This window comes from Rattus norvegicus, chromosome 19, assembly GCF_021556685.1.
Source record: "Rattus norvegicus strain SHRSP/BbbUtx chromosome 19, alternate assembly SHRSP_T2T, whole genome shotgun sequence".
NCBI lineage: Eukaryota > Metazoa > Chordata > Mammalia > Rodentia > Muridae > Rattus > Rattus norvegicus.
Window position 1 is genome coordinate 17,579,868 of NC_141552.1, and position 21,422 is coordinate 17,601,289.

A 21,422-nucleotide genomic window follows, 5' to 3' on the forward strand; every position below is an offset into this window, starting at 1 on the left:
AAATCACACCAGTTCCTATAAGTAGCCAAAGAGTTCTCCTGTCTCATCATGTGCAGGTGCATGAAATCACATGCAGAAATAGCCTGTAGGGTAGGTTGCGATGTGGGTGTGTGTTATAGGTACAACCTGAAGCTTTGTGCTTAACATTTGACAGTTGCCACCAGATTCCTTAGGAGAAAGAATTGCATTCATTATGGTCCTGGCAACAATGTGGTGATCTGTTAGCAGAGGAAACTGAAATTTTGGATTCACCAGTGAATGCACCCTCAGGCTGAGTGTGGGGCTCTCCTCTTTGCACTTAAGTTACCAAAGCAGGATTGCTTACAGGCTTCTCTAAGCTATAATGTGTGATTTCATCTGAAAAATAAAATAGTCAGCAGATGTGTGTGTGTGTGTGGGGGGGGTGCAGCCAAAGGAGTAGGACAAGCTTAGAGACATAACTCAGTGGACAGAATAAGAAACAAGCATCTTCACTTCTGTTTCATGGATCACCCCACAAAACACAAAAGCATATCGTACTAAAAAAAAAAACAAATTATTTTATTGAATGCATACACTAAAGTATTAGTAGCAAAGCTCAAATTTTGGGGGCAGATCCATGACTTGAACTATCTTCCAGACAACATATAAAGCAATAAATAAATAAATAAATAAATAAGAAAAATACAGAAAAAATACAAAAACACAAAAAGCACGAGCCTCTCATGTGAAGTTACAGAAGAGTGATCCAGTGGTCACTTCTGACCAGGCCATTTTAGCTGTGACGGTGCATAGTGACCCTTAATTTGATGGGTCCTACATAAAGCTTTGTGCAATATTGTCATTTTAACAAACCTCATCCAGAATATACATAACGACACAGGATATGATCACAATGTCCTTGCTGTGTATCAAGTTATTTTTCTGTGTCCTTGATTGTCAGGCATATTACAGCAAAATCTGAGATGGCTGGTAGACTTGGAAGAAAGTGGATATGAAAGATCCCCATTTATATATCAGCACAGCCATTTCTTAAGAATGAGAATCTTTTAAGCTGGCCTTCGCTTAGACCCTTGACATTAGACAATAGAGCAGAAAGTACAGAAAGCACATTCCCACCCACTCTCTAGGAAGCTGCCTGACCATAAGAACAGAGGGTATAGAACATATTTACTGCAGGGCAATTACAAGACAGGAAACATCTCTGGGAAGCTGACTGACCACTATAGAAGTGAGATATCCTTGGTACTGAATGCAGCTGTGCTATAGGCTGACATCGCTATAGCCTTGTCCTGGGAACTCCAGAAGAGAAACACCTGCCAAGACAGATATCCTTGGTCCTTGTCCTGGGAACCCCAGGATAAGAAAACATATATCAAGTCAGACGTCCTTCATACTGAAATAGCTGCATTGATGTTGTTACGGCCTTATCCCAGGAATTCCAGGACGAGAAACATCTGCCTAGATATCCTTGGCACCGAAATAGCTGAGCTAATGAAACTGTGTAATCTTAACTGACTATTTAAGCTGTACATTTCTGTTGTTTGAGCCTCCTCACATCCCTCCTGCGTGAGGACTGTGTCAAGCCCCAGTGCATTGGTATCCCAAAGTAAACCTCTTGTTTTTACATCAAGACTGAGTCCTGTGTGTTCATGGGGTGGTGATTGTCCTCAGGACTGGAGCGAGAGTCTCCTCTCTCTGAGGGTCTTTCAGATAAAGCTATAGTTGTGGGTTACACACCTCAATTCTCATTGGCTAATGCTGTCCTCACATTCCTTGGAGGCCCCTTTGTAAGACTACCTGTTGGAAAGTGGAAGCAGCTTTATTTGAGCTCAAAGTGAACCTGACGAGCGACGTAGAGAACAAGATGGGGTAATTGAGACCCTGTCTAAAACCAGCACAGAAACCCACCCTTCAATCAAAGCATCATCTACCAATTCTTGAATTTTTACCATTCTCTGCCAACCAGTCTTTCATTCAGGAAAGGTAGAAAAGAACTGGAAATGATCTTTGTATTCTAAGGACCTTGATCTGTCTTTCCTTAGGTCAACGTTAAGAACAAATGAAATGGGTATCACCATCTGAATAACTTACTATTACCTACTCAGCATTTCTAGCCTAATACTGTGCCTATGGCAATCTCAAGCTTCCCCGAGTGTTGCTGCCCCAGCAAGAAGAATGAAGAACTGAGGTCAAACCCCAGTGAACCTTTCAAGGGGTTAGAAGAAAGCCATCAGAGATACTGAACTTCTTTGTCCTTAGATTAAATCAAGATGATACAACATGAATAGATTGTGCTATTCAACCTTACATCTTCCACACAACCCCACCTATCTGAGTTCATTGCTTGGCAGAATTCATGCCCCACCATCCTAGATATTTCTTGATTCATTGCTGCCAAGGGCCAGGTTTCCTGAGTTTTGTTTTTTATAGAATTGGGTGTAGTCAATCATAGTTGCCCTCTGTAAGAAATGACAAATATCTATAATAACTGACCACACTGTACTTGTGTATACAAGTACAGTAGTGGAAAATTCAGCATAACTGAGGAGTGGGAAATCACCACTGTGTCCTGGCCTTTCTCTGCCCATATCACAGCTCACAGGCAGCTGGAGCAAACCTTGAGTTCCTCTGTAGAAACAGAGTGAGGATGAATGGACACTGAGCAGGCAGAGCAACACAGCTGATGCAACTCAGTTCCAGCAACAAACACATTATTTGTTTCCCATCTTAACAGCTTGTTTTGAGGACTTGTCCCCACACCTAGCTTAAACACAGCAATTTTCATACATGCCAGCCTGCTATTTCATATTGTTGCTGTAATATGCCTCCACATCATAGATTTCAAAAAAGAAAGATAATAAACCTGACAGTGAGAAGGGTGATGCTTGTCAACATCTAGTGCGTTGGCGGCCCAGGTACGGTCACAAATAACCAGGACACAGGGGATGCAGAGCAAAGGCAGATGCAACTGCATGCAGCTGCAAGCTTATTAACCCTTATATAGGCATGAATATGCATTACCTCACTTTCCCTTTTGGCAAGATATAATAAGATCGTTATTCCCATGATACCAGGAACAACCGAGGCAAGACTAGGCAAAGAAGTAAGACTAAGCAAAGGCTTCTTCTTAAAATATCTGTATAGCAAATCACCCCTCTTCCTAGTATCACAATATCCTTGTCATAAGCCAGAGAGCATGAGAGCCGCTTCCACAAAATAGGACACAGTGCAACAGAGTGTAAGGTAAAGTGAGAAAAACATTTCCTTCTCAAGGGCAGCGTTCCAGCCCCTGCTTGCATCTCTCAGCCGTCTTTCCTTGATCCTGTCTGGGAAGTGTATCTCAATGACTCCACAATTTCTTTCTTTGTTCTTTTGTTTTAAAAGTAACACTGTCTATAACACAGCTAAATGTCCTCGAAGGGGTTTAATCATGCAAAAAGAAAGCAATATAATATATAATATAGGCAACCTTTAATGAGTGTATCTATTTTCTTAGGTGTATTTTTCAGATATCTTCCCAGATCTGGATTTAACTTTGGTAATTGTTATCTGTCTAGAAAATCAACAATATCAAATAAATATTTCTGTTTTCTGGCGTAAAGTCCTCGGGAGTAAGAACTAATGATTTTGGAATTTGCTCCGTGTCTGTTGTTATGTCCCTCATTTCATTTCTGATTTTTAATTCATGTATTGTCTCTCTTGTGCATTGTTAGTTTGAGGAAGGGGTTGTCTCTCTTGTGGATCATCTCAAAAAAAAAAAAAAAGAGGAAGAAAAGACAGCTCTTGCTTTCCTTGACTTTGTATTTTTCTCTTTGTTTCTAAAGGCTTGATTTCAACCCTGAGTTTATTGCCCTTCATCAGATCCTACCAGACTCTCTATGGGATGAGGCTTTGCCTCACTTGGTAACAGCAGCATGGAATAAATGAAGCTTCTGCTGATCTCTGTTGTGGTGTTGCACATCACAATCTCACCGAAAACCATGCATAGCCTGGTTTTAGGCTCTATAAAAGTGGCCCACTATTTCAGTGTTCCCTGCAAGGTGCCATGGAACGGTAGTAACATAATTCTGCAGGCACATCGACAGGTTTCTCCACGGTCTTCTGGGTCATTTGATAATAATTTATAGTGAGTTCATGGATGAACACACATACACACACACACACACACAAACACACACTTTACTGACATGGTGCATATTCTTTGCACACCAAAAATAAAGTGAGCGTTACTGAAAATGCACCAATAATGGAATCGAAGGAGGGAGCTGTGGGGAAGGTGGGGCTTAGAGTTACTTAAAAGACCCGATGCAGATTCTCCTTCTATTGGAGGAGAAACTTGATAGACAATGTGGTTCTTTATTTTCTTTCTCTAGAGCATACAGGACTAGGGTGGCAGCTAGGGCTTTGAGCATGTTTGGCAAGTACTGTAGCACTGAATTAAATCCTAGGGCTGGAACCCTATTAATCATCGACAACAATTACAGGGCAGGCTGGATGACGACACTCAGCTGACATTGTGGACATCTCAAGACAGTCACTGGACAATGGCTGACACACTTGTCTGAAGACTGGAAATGTTTCTCGATCTTGGAGAGGAAAGAAGGACCCTCCAACTACACTGTCCTCTAAGGAAGTTTATTCAGGTGAGGGATGACAGGGACTGTTTTGTCTCACGTCACACATGTCAGTAGAAAATATCCTAGGTATTGGATGCCGCTGTTAGCATTTACAGAACAAAGGACATAGTGTTGGGAAGATTAATAAATTATGAGTAGGATTAGAAAACCCCAAGCCTCTTCCAGGTTCTAGGAGAGCAAAAAAAAAATACCATGAAATACAGCATTAATGTGATAGTTTGGTTAAATCTAGTTACTACTTTCTATTGTGATACCTATTGTCAGTGTCTGCGCCGACAGTGTGTGAATATCGGGTGTAGGTTTGTGGGGTTGAAAGAAAACACGTACACGGGTCACCCCTTTTTAGCGAGTGCCACCAAGGCTTTACTGAGATCTCCTTATATACCAGAGGCAAAAGCTGTGGAAAAACAACAAGGCAGGTGAAAATCCCCAACCAGGAAAATAGGACAAGTCTGTGTGGTGAAAGTTCCAGCCCAATCAGGGGCATAAATAGCTTCTTAAAAACAAGAAGCAGGAAAGCTCAGTGGGGAGGAAGGGTGCCATGGAAAATCCCAGCCCCAAATCAGGGGCTAAGAGCAGCTGTCAAAGGTGTAAACAATTTCTTGCTATAGCAGGCTGAAAGGCTCAGCGAGGGAGGAGGGAAACACCAAGGTAGGGCCCAACAGGAGCCTTCACTGGTGGCTCTAATGTTTCACTTTCCTCTGCCAACTGGCCTCCACACTGTTTCTAGCACCATAATGATTTCAAGTCTTCCTTATAAGGAATTTTGTGGCAACCGTTGAATGCTAAGCACAAGGCTTCATGAGTGTTCCCCTAACACACACCCATGTTGCAACCTTCCATGCAGGCTATTTCTTGATGTGATTTCAAGCACCTGTACATAATAAGACAGGAGAACATTTTGACTGCATATTCAAACTGGTATTATTTCTCAGGAATTTTTAATGGCTAATATTGGTGAAGGAGGATAATTTGAGTTAGGATGAGACATTTTTGGGCAGGATTTGGAAGGAAACATTCATTTAGATGCATAGGAATTACTAAGGTTTTTATAATCAACCCTTGAGGAAAATTTGGCTTTGGAAGCAGGAGGTGCTCAGTGGCTCTGCCCCGGGAAAGTCTCCTGGAAAGGACACCTCTGCTTATGCTCAGTACAGGGAGAACATTAGCAGGGAGGCAAAGTCTGCTCCCCATGACATCAGCCGTCCCTTCTTGGACATTCTATTGTCTCCTAGAGAGTTCTGGCATCCTCTGCTATGTCACCAATGTTGTAGTGACAACCAGTGCCCTAGTTTCTCTCAGTCCGAGTCTGGCAGATACACCCTAAGACATGTTTTCCAGTCTTAGAAGTGTTTTGGGAGGAGGGATGTCGATTGTGGAGAGACTAGGGTGAAGGAGTCTGACCTTTCGTCTCAAAGAAATGATGGACAAAGAATGTGGTTCTGGGGAATGTGGAGTAAGTCCTGGGCAGTGTCTTTTGAGCTTTCTGTGGAGGCGGGGGGAGGGATGGTGGGGGTCCTGCAAGCTTAAGCTGACCTTTCTAGCAATTGGCCACAACAACTGGAGCATCTGCAAAGGAATTGAATTTCCATGAATATCACAATTCCTGAAAGTCATGGATTTCAGAACATTAATTTTCCCATCCCCAAAGAAAGGATATGGTAAGGCCAATGCTACTATTCTGTGAACTTCTGGCCTTTACTTTCAAAGTTGATTTGTGGCTTGTTTTTTGTTTGTTTATTTATTTATTTAGTGGGTAATATTATTTATTGCCAAAGTCAAACATCTGGGTTACATCCTGGGACCCACATGACAGTAGGAGAGAAATGGCTCCTGAAAGTTGTTTGGTCATGTGGTGCAACACACACACACACACACACACACACACACACACACACTCACACACTCACACACACTCACACACACACACACTCATACTCATACTCACACTCATACACACAGACACAAACACACACACACACACACACACACACACTCTCTCACTCATACACACACAAACTTTAAAGCAAAAGTAATTTTTCTTAGAGCCTGATATAATTGGTTCTAATACAAAGACAGCCTGAGTGTAGTTACTATATAATTAAATAGTACTCATGCTCTCAGGCAAAGAGTTTAAAGTTTATAGGTACCTAATAAACTAGCATTGGGACATAGAAAGAACACTTAAATGTTCAGCAGAAATACAAAGAATAGCTAATTTCATTTGTTAAAAGTGAAAGCTTATACAATTCTGAAGGTTTTTATACTGGTTTTGTTATACATGTAATTATGAAAAGGAAACATACATACTTGATCAATGAAATGCGGAAGATTGATTTAATGAACAGAAAAATGGATGGTACTTCAAAATTTCCATGATTACATATTATCTATTTAATTCCCTCCACAACAGCAAGACACGGACATTATTATTTATGCGACATTACAGATACATAAACCGAGAAAATATTGTTTGGCCTGATTTTCTGAGCTTCCTTAAAGATATAGTTAATTGACAGAGCTGTGGTTTAAAATTAGGGTCCATATTCTTCCGTTTTAAACGTGTGACACTTTTCTTTTTTTTCTCCATCTTTATTAAATGGGTATTTCTTATTTACTTTTCAATTGTTATTACCTTTCCAGGTTTCCAGGCAAACATCCCCCTAACCCCTCCCCCTCCCCTTCTCTATTGGTGTCCCCTCCCCATCCTCCTCCCATTACCACCCTCCCCCCAACAAGCCCCTTCACTGTGGGTTCACTCTTGGCAGGACCCAGGGCTTCCCTTTTATTTCTAGTGGGTGCTGCTCTCCCTGCTCCATGTTAAGTGGATGGGGGGAAGGCCCGGGCCTGAGGTCAGTTGGAACTGGGGTAGAAAGGCATAGGGCCTCCTAGGTGAGAATGCCAAACCACCACTGCTGCTGCAGCCACCATGGAGAAGCCCTTGTTCCTGCTGCAGGGAGGAGAGTCTGGTGCCCACAAGATGGCTGAAGGGGAGCTGAGAGTGGACAGCTTCATCACCCGCCTGCTGGAGGTATGAGGATATCACCGGGAAAAATTGTGCAGATGACTGAAGCAGAAGTCCGAGGGCTGTGTATCATGTCTCGTGAAATCTTTCTTAGCCAGCCAACAGCTGTGAACACAGGTTTCTTTTGGAGAGCAGGCCTGTGCAGGCCCAGAACCTAGGTGGGACAGTTCAAGCTACCCTTTTTCCATGGCCAATCTCAGATCATATTGAGAAAGTATTTCTTGGGCTAAAGAGATGGCTTAGTGGTTAAGAGCACTGACAGCTCTTCCAGAGGTCCTGAGTTCAAATCCCAGCAACCACATGGTGGCTCACAAACATCTGTAATGAGATATGATGCCCTCTTCTGGTGTGTCTGAAGACAGTCACGGTGTACTTGTATATAATAAATAAATAAATAAATCTTAAAAAAAAGAGTATTTCTTCCAGGTGATGGATTTCCAATTTATGGAATTGAACTAACTAACTGATGGTGGAAGTGACACAGAGAGTTAAAGTACAGAAGGAATAATCCAGAATGTCCACTAACAGTTGCTGTCTCACCAGGACTTTTAAAAGTTCAGCTGCTAGAGAAGCAATGTAGTCTTTGGTTATTCTCAAGCTTAGGTCTTCTAGTCATTATAAGCTGACCATGACACAAAAAGAGTCATCTATATCAAAATAGAGAATAGTAACTAGATTCACACCACACTATCACATTACTACTGTATTTGAGGTTCTCAGTTAATATCTAAGAACCTGGAAGAGGCCTGGGTCTTGCTACACATACTTATAATTTATGTCCCCATTGTCAGCTGAGATTCTTCATGCAGCCTGGGGTCAAGGAGGTCATCCCACAAAGCACAAAACACCCATCTCAGATAAACAGGTATGGTTTATTGAATCCAAAACATCCATGAATTTCAGGACACAATTAAATGTTGAAACCTAAGGAAAATAGATAGAGAAGAGAATTAAGATTTCTAGTTCATAGATCCAGTAAACACCTTCAACAAATCATAGCAGCAAACTTCCATAAGGTAAAGAAAGAAAAGGCCATAAAGGTACAACAACCCTACAGAACATCAAACTAATTGTACCAGAAAAATGCCTCCATTCACATAATAATTAAAACGCTAAATGCACAGATCAAAAAAGCACATTAAAAGGGGTAAGGTATAAATATCTAGTAACAAATAAATTCAGACGTCTCTGAATTACACCAGACTTCTCAACAGAGATTCTAAAATCAGAAAATATTGGGCAGATGTAATGCAGACACAGGCTCCTATAGCCAGCATAATCCTCAATCACCATAAAAGGAGGAACCAGGATATTTCATGACAAAACCAAATTTAAACAATTCTTTTCTGTAAGAAAGCACAACAGAGGCTAATAGGAGGAAAACTCCAAGACAATGAACTAAACTATACCCAAGAAAGACCAAGAAATTAATCTTCTCTCAATAATTTAAAAAAAGAGAAGCACACAAACATAATTTCACCTATAACCAGAAAAAGAAGAGAATGCAGCAATCATTGGCTTTAATATCTGACCAGATCCTCTTTCCCTAATCGCCAAGCTTCCAGAGACCAAACTGCCAGCCAAAGTGTATGCAAGGATGCTCTATGGTTCAAAGTGAGGCCTATTGCCCCACCAAATGCAGACCCTAGAGGTGTGAGGTGGGGATGGATATGTGTGGGTGCAGGAGCACTGTCACATAGGCAAAGCTGAGAAGAAAAGGGATGTAAGGTTTGATGAGGGGAGTGTGGAAAGTAGGACAATATTGGAAATGTAAATAAATAAAATAACCGATTAATAAAAAATAGCCAAAAACAAAATAACAAGTAAAAAGGTAAATAAAAATTAAACCAAACCAACCAAACAAACAAACAAAAACCCCTGTAGTGTATTGGCCTAATGCTGCTTGTATTTTAATGCTAATTTGTAGAACTCAAGACTGGTTAACCCCAAAAATCTGACCCTGCTCCCAGTTAACTGTGATTATAAAGGAGCCAATAGCCAACAGCTGCACAGCAGAGAGATGGGGGATGTAAGCTTTGAGGGCTTTGCTAGAGAGGATCATGAGGAGGGAAGAAGGAGGAAGAAGCTGCCAGAGAATAAAGGAAGAACATGTGTGATGGAGAGGAGAGAGGAAGAGGACAGCAGCCATGGTTAAGGGAGAGGAGAGTCTGGTCCTGAGGGCTGTCCAAGGGGAACAAAGAGCAGCCAAGATGCTACACAGTCAGTAAGAGCAGCTCTCAGGCGAGCAGAGATCAGCAGAGACCCCAGACCAACAAGCTACGCAAGCATAACTCCATCCAAACTCCCTCTCAATATCCCATGTCCTCCATGGGCCTGGCCTCAGCCTGTGTCCTGCGTCAGCACATGTGTCTGTCTCAGCGGACATCACTCTGCCCATCAGCCGGAGCCCAAGGAAACAGTGAGAAACTACACAGCCCACCCGAAGGGTTTTTGCTGTGGTTCTATGAAGTCCCAACAAATGCAGCTCAACTACAGAATGCAAGGCAGACCAATGCATGTGTGTCCTTAGTGCAGAACCCTTCATCACGTGTCCTTTCACATGCGTGCTTTAGCAGAACATCCTTTTACCTGTGTCTGCCTCAGTGAAACATTCCTTCACAGATCTGCCTTAGCCATTCACCTGTGTCCACTTCAGGGAACCACTCCTTCAGGTGCCAATTTCTCAAGATTAGCAAACCGCATACAGAACATTCAGAACAAAACAAGATGTGTGGTCAGCATGTCCTTGAGCCAAGTCCCTTCTCCTCCTCAGTGACAGCAGGCATGTTACAGCAACAATATGAAATGGCTGGCAGGCATGGAACAAAATGGCAAAGGTATTCTGGGGGATGTCAGAGCGTACCAGCCAGCAGCTCAACTGAATTTTTAAGTTTTGATGTTACAAGTGAATATACTTGACCTTCAAACGCTGAGAGAGCACATTATAATATGAACTATATAAACTAGGCCAAGACCACCTCTAGGGCAAAGGCCCTCAGCCTGGGGGTCGTGACCCACACAGGGTCTCCTATCGGATAGTTTACACTACAATAAAGATTCATTACAGTAGCAAATTTACAGTTGTGAAGTAGCGACAAAATAATTTTGTATTTGTAGTTGGGATCCCCACAGCATGAGGAACTGTTCTAAAGGGTTGAGGCCATAGGAAGGTTGAGAAACACTGCTCTAGGAAATTATGTTTTCTTTCTCTTTCATATTTTTCAGACAGAATCTCAAACTGTAGCTGAGATTGGCTTGGCTTGGAACACGTGTGTAGTTCATGCTGGCATCAGACTTATGGCAATTCTCCTGCTTCAGCCTCCTACTCAGGAGCCTACCAGGGTGAGATCACAACCACGGGTAATGTGATTGGTGTTCTTGGTTGTCAACTTGAGTGTACCTGGAATTAACTAATGCCAAATGGCTTGACGCCCTGTGAGGGGGATCTCTCTCTCTCTCTCTCTCTCTCTCTCTCTCTCTCTCTCTCTCTCTCTCTCTCTCTCTCTCCTTCCTTCTTTCTGTTTTCCTCTCTTCAACCCCCTCCTCTTGGTCCTCCTCCTCTTCTTTGTTTTTTTTGAGACAGGGTTTCCCTGTGTAGCTCTGGCTGTCCTGGAATTCATTTTGTAGACCAGGCTGGCCTTGAACTCAGAGATCCAACTGCCTCTACCTCCTGGGTGCTGAGGCTAAAGGCATGAGCACCATTGGATTTTTTTTCTTAATTAAATTATTTGAAGCAAGAAGACCTACTTCTAATCCAAATATTTGAGATGAGGAGATAAATCTTTAATTCAGATCTTTTGAGATGGAAAGGCCCACATCTAATCTGGGCCACACCTTCTTTTTTTTTTATTTTTTTCATCTTTATTAATTTGAGTAGTTCTTATTTACATTTCGATTGTTATTCCCCTTCCCGATTTCCGGGCCAACAGACCCCAACCCCTCCCCCTCTCCTTCTGTATGGGTGTTCCCCTCCCCATCCTCCCACCATTACCGCCCTCCCCCGCAACAATCACATTCACTAGGGGTTCAGTCTTGGCAGGACCAAGGGCTTCCACTTTCACTGGTGATCTTACTAGGCTATTCATTGCTACGTATGCAGTTGGAGTCCACCGTCAGTCCATGTATAGTCTTTGGGTAGTGGCTTAGTCCCTGGAAGCTCTGGTTGGTTGGAATTGTTGTTCATATGGGGTCTTAACCCCCTTCAAACTCTTCCAGTCCTTTCTCTGATTACTTCAACGGAGGCCCCGTTCTCAGTTCAGTGGTTTAATGATGGCATTCGGCTACGTATTTGCCGTATTCTGGCTGTGTCTCTCAGGAGAGATCTACATCCACTTCCTGTCGGCTTGCACTTCTTTGCTTCAATCATCTTATCTAATATCTGTATAGGTATGTGCCACATGTGGGGCAGGCTGTGAATGGGTGTTCCTTCTGCCTCTGTTCTAAACTTTGCCTCCCTATTCCCTGCCAAGGGTATTCTTGTTCCCCTTTTAAAGAAGGAGTGAAGCATTCGCATTTTGGTCATCCTTCTTGATTTTCATGTGTTCTGTGCATCTAGGGCAATTCGAGCGTTTGGGCTAATATCCACTTATCAATGAGTGCATACCATGTGTGTTTTTCTGGGATTGGGTTACCTCACTCAGGATGATATTTTCCAGTTCCATCCATTTGCCTATGAATTTCATAAAGTCATTGGTTTTGATAACTAATATTCCATTGTGTAGAAGTACCACATTTTCTGTGTCCATTCCTCTTTTGAAGGGCATCTGGGTTCTTTCCAGCTTCTGGCTATTATAAATAAGGCTGCTATGAACATAGTGGAGCATGTGTCTTTGTTATATGTTGGGGCATCTTTTGGGTATATGCCCAAGAGACGTATAGCTGGGTCCTCAGGCAGTTCAATGTCCAATTTTCTGAGGAATCTCTAGACTGATTTCCAGAATGGTTGTACCAGTCTGCAATCCCACCAACAATGGAGGAGTGTTCCTCTTTCTCTATATCCTCGCCAGCATTTGCTGTCACCTGAGTTTTTGATCTTAGCCATTCTCACTGGTGTGAGGTGAAATCTAAGGGTTGTTTTGATTTGCATTTCCCTTATGACTAAAGATGTTGAACGTTTCTTTAGGTGTTTTTCAGCCATTCGGCATTCCTCAGCTGTGAATTCTTTGTTTAGCTCTGAACCCCATTTTTTTAATCGGGTTATTATTCTCCCTGCGGTCTAACTTCTTGAGTTCTGTGTATATTTTGGATATAAGCCCTCTATCTGTTGTAGGATTGGTAAAGATCTTTACCCAATCTGTTGGTTGTTGTTTGGACCACACCTTCTGCTGGCAGCTTACATCAAGGACATGGAAGAAGGAAGTTTGCTTTATTAATTTGCCTACTTCTTCAGGATTCCTGCATGTACTGAAGAGCAGCTGAAATATCCAGCCTTATGGACAAATCCGTTGGGGTTCAGGAGTTGCCCCATAAACCACACAAACTCTGACCTTACTTAGAGAGGGATGGTTTTTTGAATGCCCACCCTAAGACTGATCATCAGAGACGTAGCTGAGAATTTGTCAGGCTAGGACCCTGGACATTTTTCTATGTCAGTTTATGAAGACTAAACTGTGAGGTCATAGGCAGATGCTGGAAGGGCTGTCTAGTTGTCAGCACTGACTCAAGCCATTTTAGACAACAAAGGTTCATACTGACTTTTTATCTGTTTAAAGATTTATTTATTTACATATAAGTATACTGTAGCTGTCTTCAGACACACCAGAAGAGGACATCAGGTCTCATTACAGATGGTTGTGAGCCACCATGTGGTTGCTGGGATTTGAACTCAGGACCTCTGGAAGAGCAGTCAGTGTTCTTAACCATGGAGCCATCTCTGCAGGCCTCATATTGACCTTTAATTTTATTGGTCCTACATGAAGCTTATACTTATGTAATTTAAGATTAAGAAACCTCACAACATAAACAACTTCCTCCCAGTGGTTTGGGAACGGGTGGGTGGGGGAGCACCCTCGAGGGTGCTGGGGAAAGGGGTGGAATGCAGGGTTTTTGGAGGGGAAACTGGAAAGGGGGTTAACATTTGAAACATAAATAAACAAAATAACCAATAAGAAAAACATACACAAGTTATGTGATCATGCCTGACCCTGCTGTGAGTTAAATTATTTTCAGACAACAATGATAGGCGACATATTACAGCAAGAATATGAACTATCTGGCAGGCATGGAACAAAATGGCTACAGCTATGCTTTGGGAATTGGCTTCAACAGGGGTAACTACTGTGTTTTAGACCTTCCATTCCTTGTTGAATTAGCTGTACCACAGCCTATAAGCCATTCTAATAAATTTTCTTTCTCTATATACAGAGTCATTCTAGGAGGGATGATTGGTTATGTATTATTAAATGTAATGCTGATCATGAAACCCCACCACTTCCAAAGCAATATGCAAGTGTAAGTAAGTTACTGAACAATTGAACAGAAATTAAAATTTACTGCATTTATTGCGTGTGTCAGCAGGCATAGGGAACACCTGGCTGCTTACATCTCTTGGTCACTATAGAGTAGTGGGAGAACTGAGACCCACTGAGGAGGTCTCTCTCTCTCTCTCTCACTCTCTTTTTTTTTTTTTGGTTCTTTTTTTTTTCTGGAGCTGGGGACCGAACCCAGGGCCTTGCCCAGGGCCTTGCACTTCCTAGGCAAGTGCTAAATCCCCAACCCCCTGAGGAGGTCTCTTAAGCAAAGACCAAACTCCTTGCAGTTACACTGGGTTCCAGGCTTGTTCTCCTGTTTAGGCCTCACTGTGGTCTATGTACACTCAATGCATTCTCCCCATGCAGGTTCACATGGACTGAACTCAGAAAGCTGGGGTTAGGAGAAAGATGTCTGGTTAAATAGTCCACCGGGTTCACATTGTGTCAATGTGATTTAATCTAAGGACAAAGAAGTGGAGTTTCTCTGATGGCTTTCTTCTAAACCCTTGAAAGGATCACTGGGGTTTGACCTCAGTACTTCATACTTCTTGCTGGGTCAGCAACACTCAGGGAAGCTTGAGATTGCCATAGGCACAGTATTAGGCTAGATATACTGAGTAGATGATACTAAGTTGTTCAGATGGTCATACCCATTTGCATGGGTTCTTGATGTGCACCTAAGGAAAGAGAGATTAATGTCCTGAGAATAGGAAGATCATTTCCAGTTCTTTTCTATCATTCCAGATTGAAAGACTGGTAGGGAGAGAATGGTAAATAATCAAGAATTCACAGATGATGCTTTGAATGCAGGGTGGGTTTCTGTGCTGGTTTTAGACAGGGTCTCAAGTATCACATGTTGCCCTCTACATGGCTGGCTAGGTTCACTTTGAGCTCAGATGAACCTCCTTCCACTTTCCAATAAATAGGCTTACAAGAGTGGCCTCCAAGGACTGTGAGGACAGCATTAGCCTTTGACAGTTGAGGTGTGCAACCCACAACTATAGTTTTAGCAACCTTTTTTCATGTCTACCAGCTATTTCAGATTGTTGCTGTTCTATGCCTGACAATCAAGGACGCAGAAAAATAACCAGATAGAGAGCAAGGACATGGTGATCACATCCTTGCCTCTTCTGTACGTTCTGGATGAGGTTTGTTAAAATTCCAATATTGAAAAAAGCTTTATATAGGGCCCATCACATTAAGGGTCACTGTGCACTGTTCTATCTAAAATGGTCTAATCAGAACTGACTAACATATAACACTTCCTGCAGTCCTCATATGAGAAGCTTGAGCTTTTTGCTTTGACTTTTTCTTTTCTCTTTCCTTCTTATTTTTTGCTATATAAGTTGAGAGAAAGATAGTTAGGGCCATGAATTTGCCCCCAAAATTTGAACTACGGATGTGATCAATCAGTGTTAATGTGTAAATTCTATACAGTATTCATTTTTTATTATGATAGATGCTTTTGTGTTTGGTGTGGTGGCTATTTCCCAGTGTACAGGTGCTGGGACCTTACTCTATCCACTTAATGATGTTTATAGCTTCATTTTAGACGTTTATGTGCACCCCCTATATCTCTTGACTATTTTATTTTTCTGACAGAAGCTCTTGGTATATCTTACTCAGGCTTGTGAGCAGTGCTCCTTTGGCGACATTGGTGCAGAGAGGAGAACCCCACAAGCAGAATGAGGTTCCCTTCACTGGTGGCTCCAATTTGCACTTTCCTCTGCCAACTGGTCTCCACACTTTGCCTAGCACTTTAAAGACATCAACTCTTTCTCCTAAGGAATTTCTTGGCAATTGTCGATTGCTAAGCACATGACTTCATGAGTGTTCCCCTAACACACACCCATGTTGTAAACTACCATGCAGACTATTTCTTGATGTGATATAAAGCACCTGTACAGAATGAGACAGGAGAACTTTTGACTGCATATTCAAGCTGGTGTGAAATCTCAGGAAGTTTTAATGGCTAACATTGGTGAATGAGGACAGTTTGAGTTAGGATGAGACATTTTTGGGCAAGATATGAAAAGAAACATTCATTTAGATGCATAGGAATTACTAAGGTTTTTTATAATCAAGCCTTGAGGAAAATTTGGCTTTGGAAGCAGGAGATGCTCAGTGGCTCTCCCCAGGAAAGTCTCCTGGAAAGGGCACATCTGCTTATGCTCAGTACAGGGAGATTATTATCAGGGAGGCAAAGTCTGCTCCCCGTGACATCAGCTGTCCCTTCTATGACACTCTATTGTCTCCTAGAGAGTTCTGGCATCCTCTGTGATGTCACCAGTGTTGGAGTGACAACCAGTGCCCTAGTTTCTCTCAGACTGAGTCTGGTGGTTACACCCTAAGACATGTTTTCCTGTCTTCACAACCGTTTTGGGAGGGGGAACGTTGATTGTGGAGAGACTAGAGTGAAGGAGTCTAGCCTTTCGTCTCAAATTAATGATGGACAAAGACAGCACTTCTGGGGAATGTTGAGTAAGTTCTGGGCAGTATATTTTGAGCTTCCTGTCAGGGGGGCTGCAGGCTTAAGATGACCTTTCTAGCAATGGGCCACAGCAACTGGAGCATCTGAAAAGGAATTGAATTTCCATGAATATCACAATTCCTGAAAGTCAAGGATTTCAGAACTTTAGATTCTCTATCCCCACTGGGAGGATATGGTTAGGCAAATGCTATTACACTGTGAACTTCTGGCCTTTACTTTTCAGTTCATTTGGTATGTTACATTGATATAAAAACACAATCAGGAGTCATGGAGGGTCCACTTTTTCTGAGTTTAGACAGGGCAGCAATGTACTTCACTATCATTGCTTCTTTAAATACAGTGGATATCTGACAGTAGGAACAGGGGGAGAATTGTGCTCCAGGCAATAACCTTATGTTCTTAGACCTTCTCTGATTTCTTCTAATTGCAGGGTCAACGTTAGCTTTCTATATTAGAGATGTGTGTTACAAACATGTTTCTACAATACCAAAACTATTTGGAACGTGTAGACCAAGATTCAGCCTGTAACCTATGGGTACTTCTGGGGCATTGGGTATTTCAAATAGGGGAATTGATAAGTCTGTTGACCATGTCCTCCCTGGAAATGCATTTTAATCCAAAGTTGTTGGCCTAGAGTATCAGGGTAGGACATCTGAGTGTCTCCAATCACTCAAGTCTTGGATGGTGAATTTATCATCTGAGTTCTGAAACCACAGGGGTGAGGAAACCAAGCTGTACCCTGTTCAGCTGATAATAATCCTGGAGTAGCCATCTCCGTCGTCCATGTAAGCACGTGATATCCGGCATAGGGAACACCTGGCTGCTTACATCTCTTGGTCTCTATAGAGTAGTGGGAGAACTGAGATCCACTGAGGAGGCCTCTTAAGCATAGACCAATCGCCTAGCCGTGACACTGGGTTCCAGGCTTGTTCTCCTGTTTAGGCCTCACTGTGGTCTATGAACACTCTATGCATTGGGCCAAGAAGGAAAAGGAGAGGCTGATTGAAGAGCTGCAGCTCATTACCGAGGAGAGAAATGACCTGAGAGATCACCTGAGGTTTCTGACAGAGAGATCCATGAAGAACGGGGATGAATCGCTCCAAATTCTCTTGTTTCATTCCTGGGACTGCAAGGTCACCTTCATCTTATCCTATTAAGGTTTTGGGTTCTAGAAAGCTGTGCCTCCCTAACCACCCTGTGCTAAACCTCACATCCCATATAGAGGAGATTCAGAACCTGACCCTGAGGATTGAGATGGAAATTGGACTCATCTGCTTCCATTTATTGAAAAGCAGATCTTGTGGTCTGAATGAAGAATTCAGGGATAAAGTCAGGGAGAGTGAGTTCCCAGTGTGCATTTGCAAAGCCCTTGACAGCTGGTGGCTTTGCAAGATTGTAATTGCAGTGAGTTTATGGTGAGTCTCTATACTTGCTAGGCAGGGGACTGAGTGCTGGAAGATCCAGGCAGCAGCCTGAGGGGCCTGGTCCCAAACTGTTCATCTCAATGCTTGACTAGAAGGTCTCAGGCTCAGGCCTGTTTGTTATTGTCTGTGTGTCTTGCCCTCTGAGACAGCAATGGTGCATGCATTTCTCCTGGTTCTCACAGTGCTCTCTGTTTCCATATTTGTCTTTCTCTGACTCTGTTTACATTTCACTTTTTTGTGGGTGTGTCCTAGTCTGTGAGTCTGTGTGTGCATACATCCAAATGCATATGGACAACTTTTAAATGTTTATATTTCCCTCCACATTGGAATCTAGGGGTCTATGTCTTGGCCTGAGTATTTACTTGTAACACCTTCATGGTGATGTGAATGCCTTGTTCTGGGAGCCCCACTGTCAACAACACAGTTCTTTGTCTATGTGACCACGTTTGTATGTTTATTTTTATTCTTTGTGTAGATTATAATTTTGTGTTGATATAAGGTCTTTTATCAAAACAGGAGAAAAGAAATCACAGGTTTCTGGCTGTGTTGGGGTGGGGAGCATGGAGAGGTGTGGCCTAGGCTCTTGATAGCTCAACTGGCTTGACTGCAGATTTCCTCTTGATTGAACAAAGGGAGCCAGGGAACCCTCCATCTGGATGCTGAGATTCTGGTGTCCTGGACGCAGAAAAACACGTTTCTGAAGCTGAAGAAGATCTAATATGTAGAATTCAGAAGGTGTCCTTCCAGGACTGGGGTAGTACAGGACCCACCCTGAGTTCATATATTCCTAAATGGTGATGTTCATTGGAATCTATCATTTGGGGCCAGGCCACACTTCAGGCCAAATCCATATTATGAAGACCTGGAGAGAATGGAGGAGGCGGTCATGTCAATTCTGCACAACTTAGAGATGGAGAACACTGAGATCCATGAGAACAACCATAAGCTGAAGAAGGAGATTACCTTCTCTAGGTAAGTCCTGGTCAGAAAGGCTATCACCTGTGGAATGGCCATTTCTGATTTCTTTGTTCTGGATTGGACAGTCTTCAGCTATGATTCTATCTCTTGTGCTGTTTATACATCGGTGTGCCAGGGTCATTAGGACTCAGTTTTCAGTTCCACAAAAGACTGTTACTCATCCCAGGATTGTCTAGGCATCTTCAGAAGGCTCTAGATAGAACAGCATTGATTGAAGTCAGCAGAAGGTTATTAGGCTGACCTGGACCTCTGGGGTCACACCAGGTTTTACAAAACTCAGTGTGTGGACCACATGGTTAGCATGACCTTCTCTTGGTTCTACTGACCTCCTTTGAGGGTGTTGGCCCACTGCTAATTTATGTTGCCCCCATGCATTGGGCTTTCATGGATAGATGTAGATCCGTGTTCTTTTTGAGAGATGTGGACACTAATTGTGCTCAGGCCAAACAAACAATTTATTCTTCCCCGAATTAACTCTTTGTGGTTTGTGGAGCAGCCTTATATGTATCAAGATGTATTTTATTATGTCTTCATGGGTATCTGGGAACTGGTAGAGTTAGTGGGACTTGGGAGTAGGAATGGGAGAAAGGGGCAGCATGATCTTACTATGCAGACTGTATTTCCAGAAACCTGCTCAGCCAGCTCCTGATGGAGAACACATGCAGGAAGAAGTTGGTCCCACTGAAGCAGGGGAGCAGGGAGGGACATCTTGAGTGTGCACTGAACCAGAAATATTTGGTTGACTTCAACAAGAAAGATAAAGACCCAGCATCATCTGGTAGGGACGAGCAGCTGTGTTAGCTTAACAATATCTGATAAAATTTGCCAATTTCATACATCTGTGCTTTCTCCTACCACCTTTCTAATTTACACTCCCAACCAGCCAACCCCCTCATGCAATGGAATTGTTCATTGCTCGGCCTATGCACAAGTATTTTGGGAAGTTAAACACTTTGCAGAAACTGAATTATTTTGCAAGTATATTTTGCTGCTCTTTTTGAAGGTGCAGTCTAGAAATGGTGACAGATGAATAACATACCTCATTATTGCATATCCATGTGATAGATTGGATCCTATGTAGAGTTTTGAACAAGTTCGTGGTTCTTTGACAAATGACACTCTGTGGTCATGTGACTTCTTGTGTAGGAAGCACCTTTCCGGGATAAGAACCAAGTGCAAATGTCAAATTAGTACTTGTCATTGGCTTTAACCTTGGTGACATATGGACATCTCCTTTCTTCCTGCAACCCAATGAGGTCTCTACCCATTGCCCTGTTCTTGGTTCGCACTGGTATAAGTCTGGGTCCCAGATTGGCAGCCCACATTATTTTGAGGCTCTCTGGAGATTTTGCCTTGCCTGCAGAGTTAGCAACAATGATATCAGTTAAAAGGTCCATGTCGACTGTCCAATAGAACTGAGGTGGTAGAAGGCAGCATTCTGACAGCTGGCTTGCATTTCCCCACAAAATCAGTATCTTAAAAACTGCGTTCCTCTCCCAGGTCTCAGAAAGTGCAAGAGAGCTGGAATTGGACACACCCCAGTAAGAGAGCTTCCTGAAGAATAAGTTGCTTTCTCAGGAGTCCCTGATGTCTAACATCCTGAATGGTAACAACATTTTTTGGATGAGTATTCTTCATCAGAGTTAATTTGAAATTTCTTAGAGACCGTAAATTTATATAACACCAAGCCAGCCTGACTGATTGAGATCTTACTCACTTTCTTCTTCAGAAAACACCACTTGAGTGACACCTTGGGAGACCGCCTTTCATTACGTGTGCTAGAGGAGACACAGCAATACATCTGTGCTTCTACATGTTCGTTAAAAATATGCAGTTTAGAAATATTTTTGTTATGATTTTAATTGAAGTTTTTTTGTTGTTTCCTATTTATATGTTCTTGTTACTATTTTTCACTTTCAAATATTTTTAAATATTTTTATTCATTTTAATCCTGTTTTGTTATAAAAATGTATTCGTTATGAATAAAAATTGAATTCTATCTCTTGACTCTTAAGACCATCATTCTTACTCAAGGGTTCTGTCCGCTCCTGTGGACTTAGAACTTACAGATAGAGATGTATCTCTGCATGTTCCATGGAGCCTGGGCTAATAAGTGAATTCAAAGTCACCAAGGGGTACCCAGTGTGACAGTGTCTCTTGTGTGGATAATGTGGCTGTTTCTCCGACACATACTTTGTGATGTAATCACTGACATGCTTTACCCAATTGTTAGGGTCCATGTGGTTCTTCTGAGAGAGCAGCAGATGCTCTACCCTGTGAGTCATCACCACAGCTCCTGCAGGTGGCTTCTGTTATTCCACAGGAGGTGCTGTATTAGTTGGACAGGATCACCTCCAATTAAATAGAGAGATCTCAGGAGATGTGTGTTCACAGGTAACTTACTGAGCCGTGCGT

At 42.5% G+C, this 21,422-nt stretch overlaps 1 protein-coding gene across 11 annotated transcripts in view; it reads left to right on the top strand.

Annotated features, from left to right (window-relative positions):
* The window catches only part of LOC147998924 (uncharacterized), a 142,681-nt gene extending 121,675 nt beyond the window's left edge, over positions 1-21,006 (top strand). For 3 of the 11 annotated variants that reach the window (XM_087596013.1, XM_087596014.1, XM_087596012.1), the window contains 4 exons: positions 18,858-19,001; positions 19,634-19,785; positions 20,508-20,613; positions 20,737-21,006. In XM_087596013.1, the coding sequence (XP_087452139.1) occupies positions 18,901-19,001; positions 19,634-19,785; positions 20,508-20,572 (318 nt within the window). In that variant the 5' untranslated portion in view covers positions 18,858-18,900 and the 3' untranslated portion in view covers positions 20,573-20,613; positions 20,737-21,006. Of the gene's footprint in view, positions 1-7,470; positions 7,651-10,869; positions 10,987-16,438; positions 16,596-17,035; positions 17,739-18,857; positions 19,002-19,633; positions 19,786-20,507; positions 20,614-20,736 lie in introns of those variants that run through there. The other 8 variants (XM_087596006.1, XM_087596007.1, XM_087596010.1 and 5 more) reach the window with 7 other exon arrangements.
* Positions 21,007-21,422: the final 416 nt, after the last annotated feature.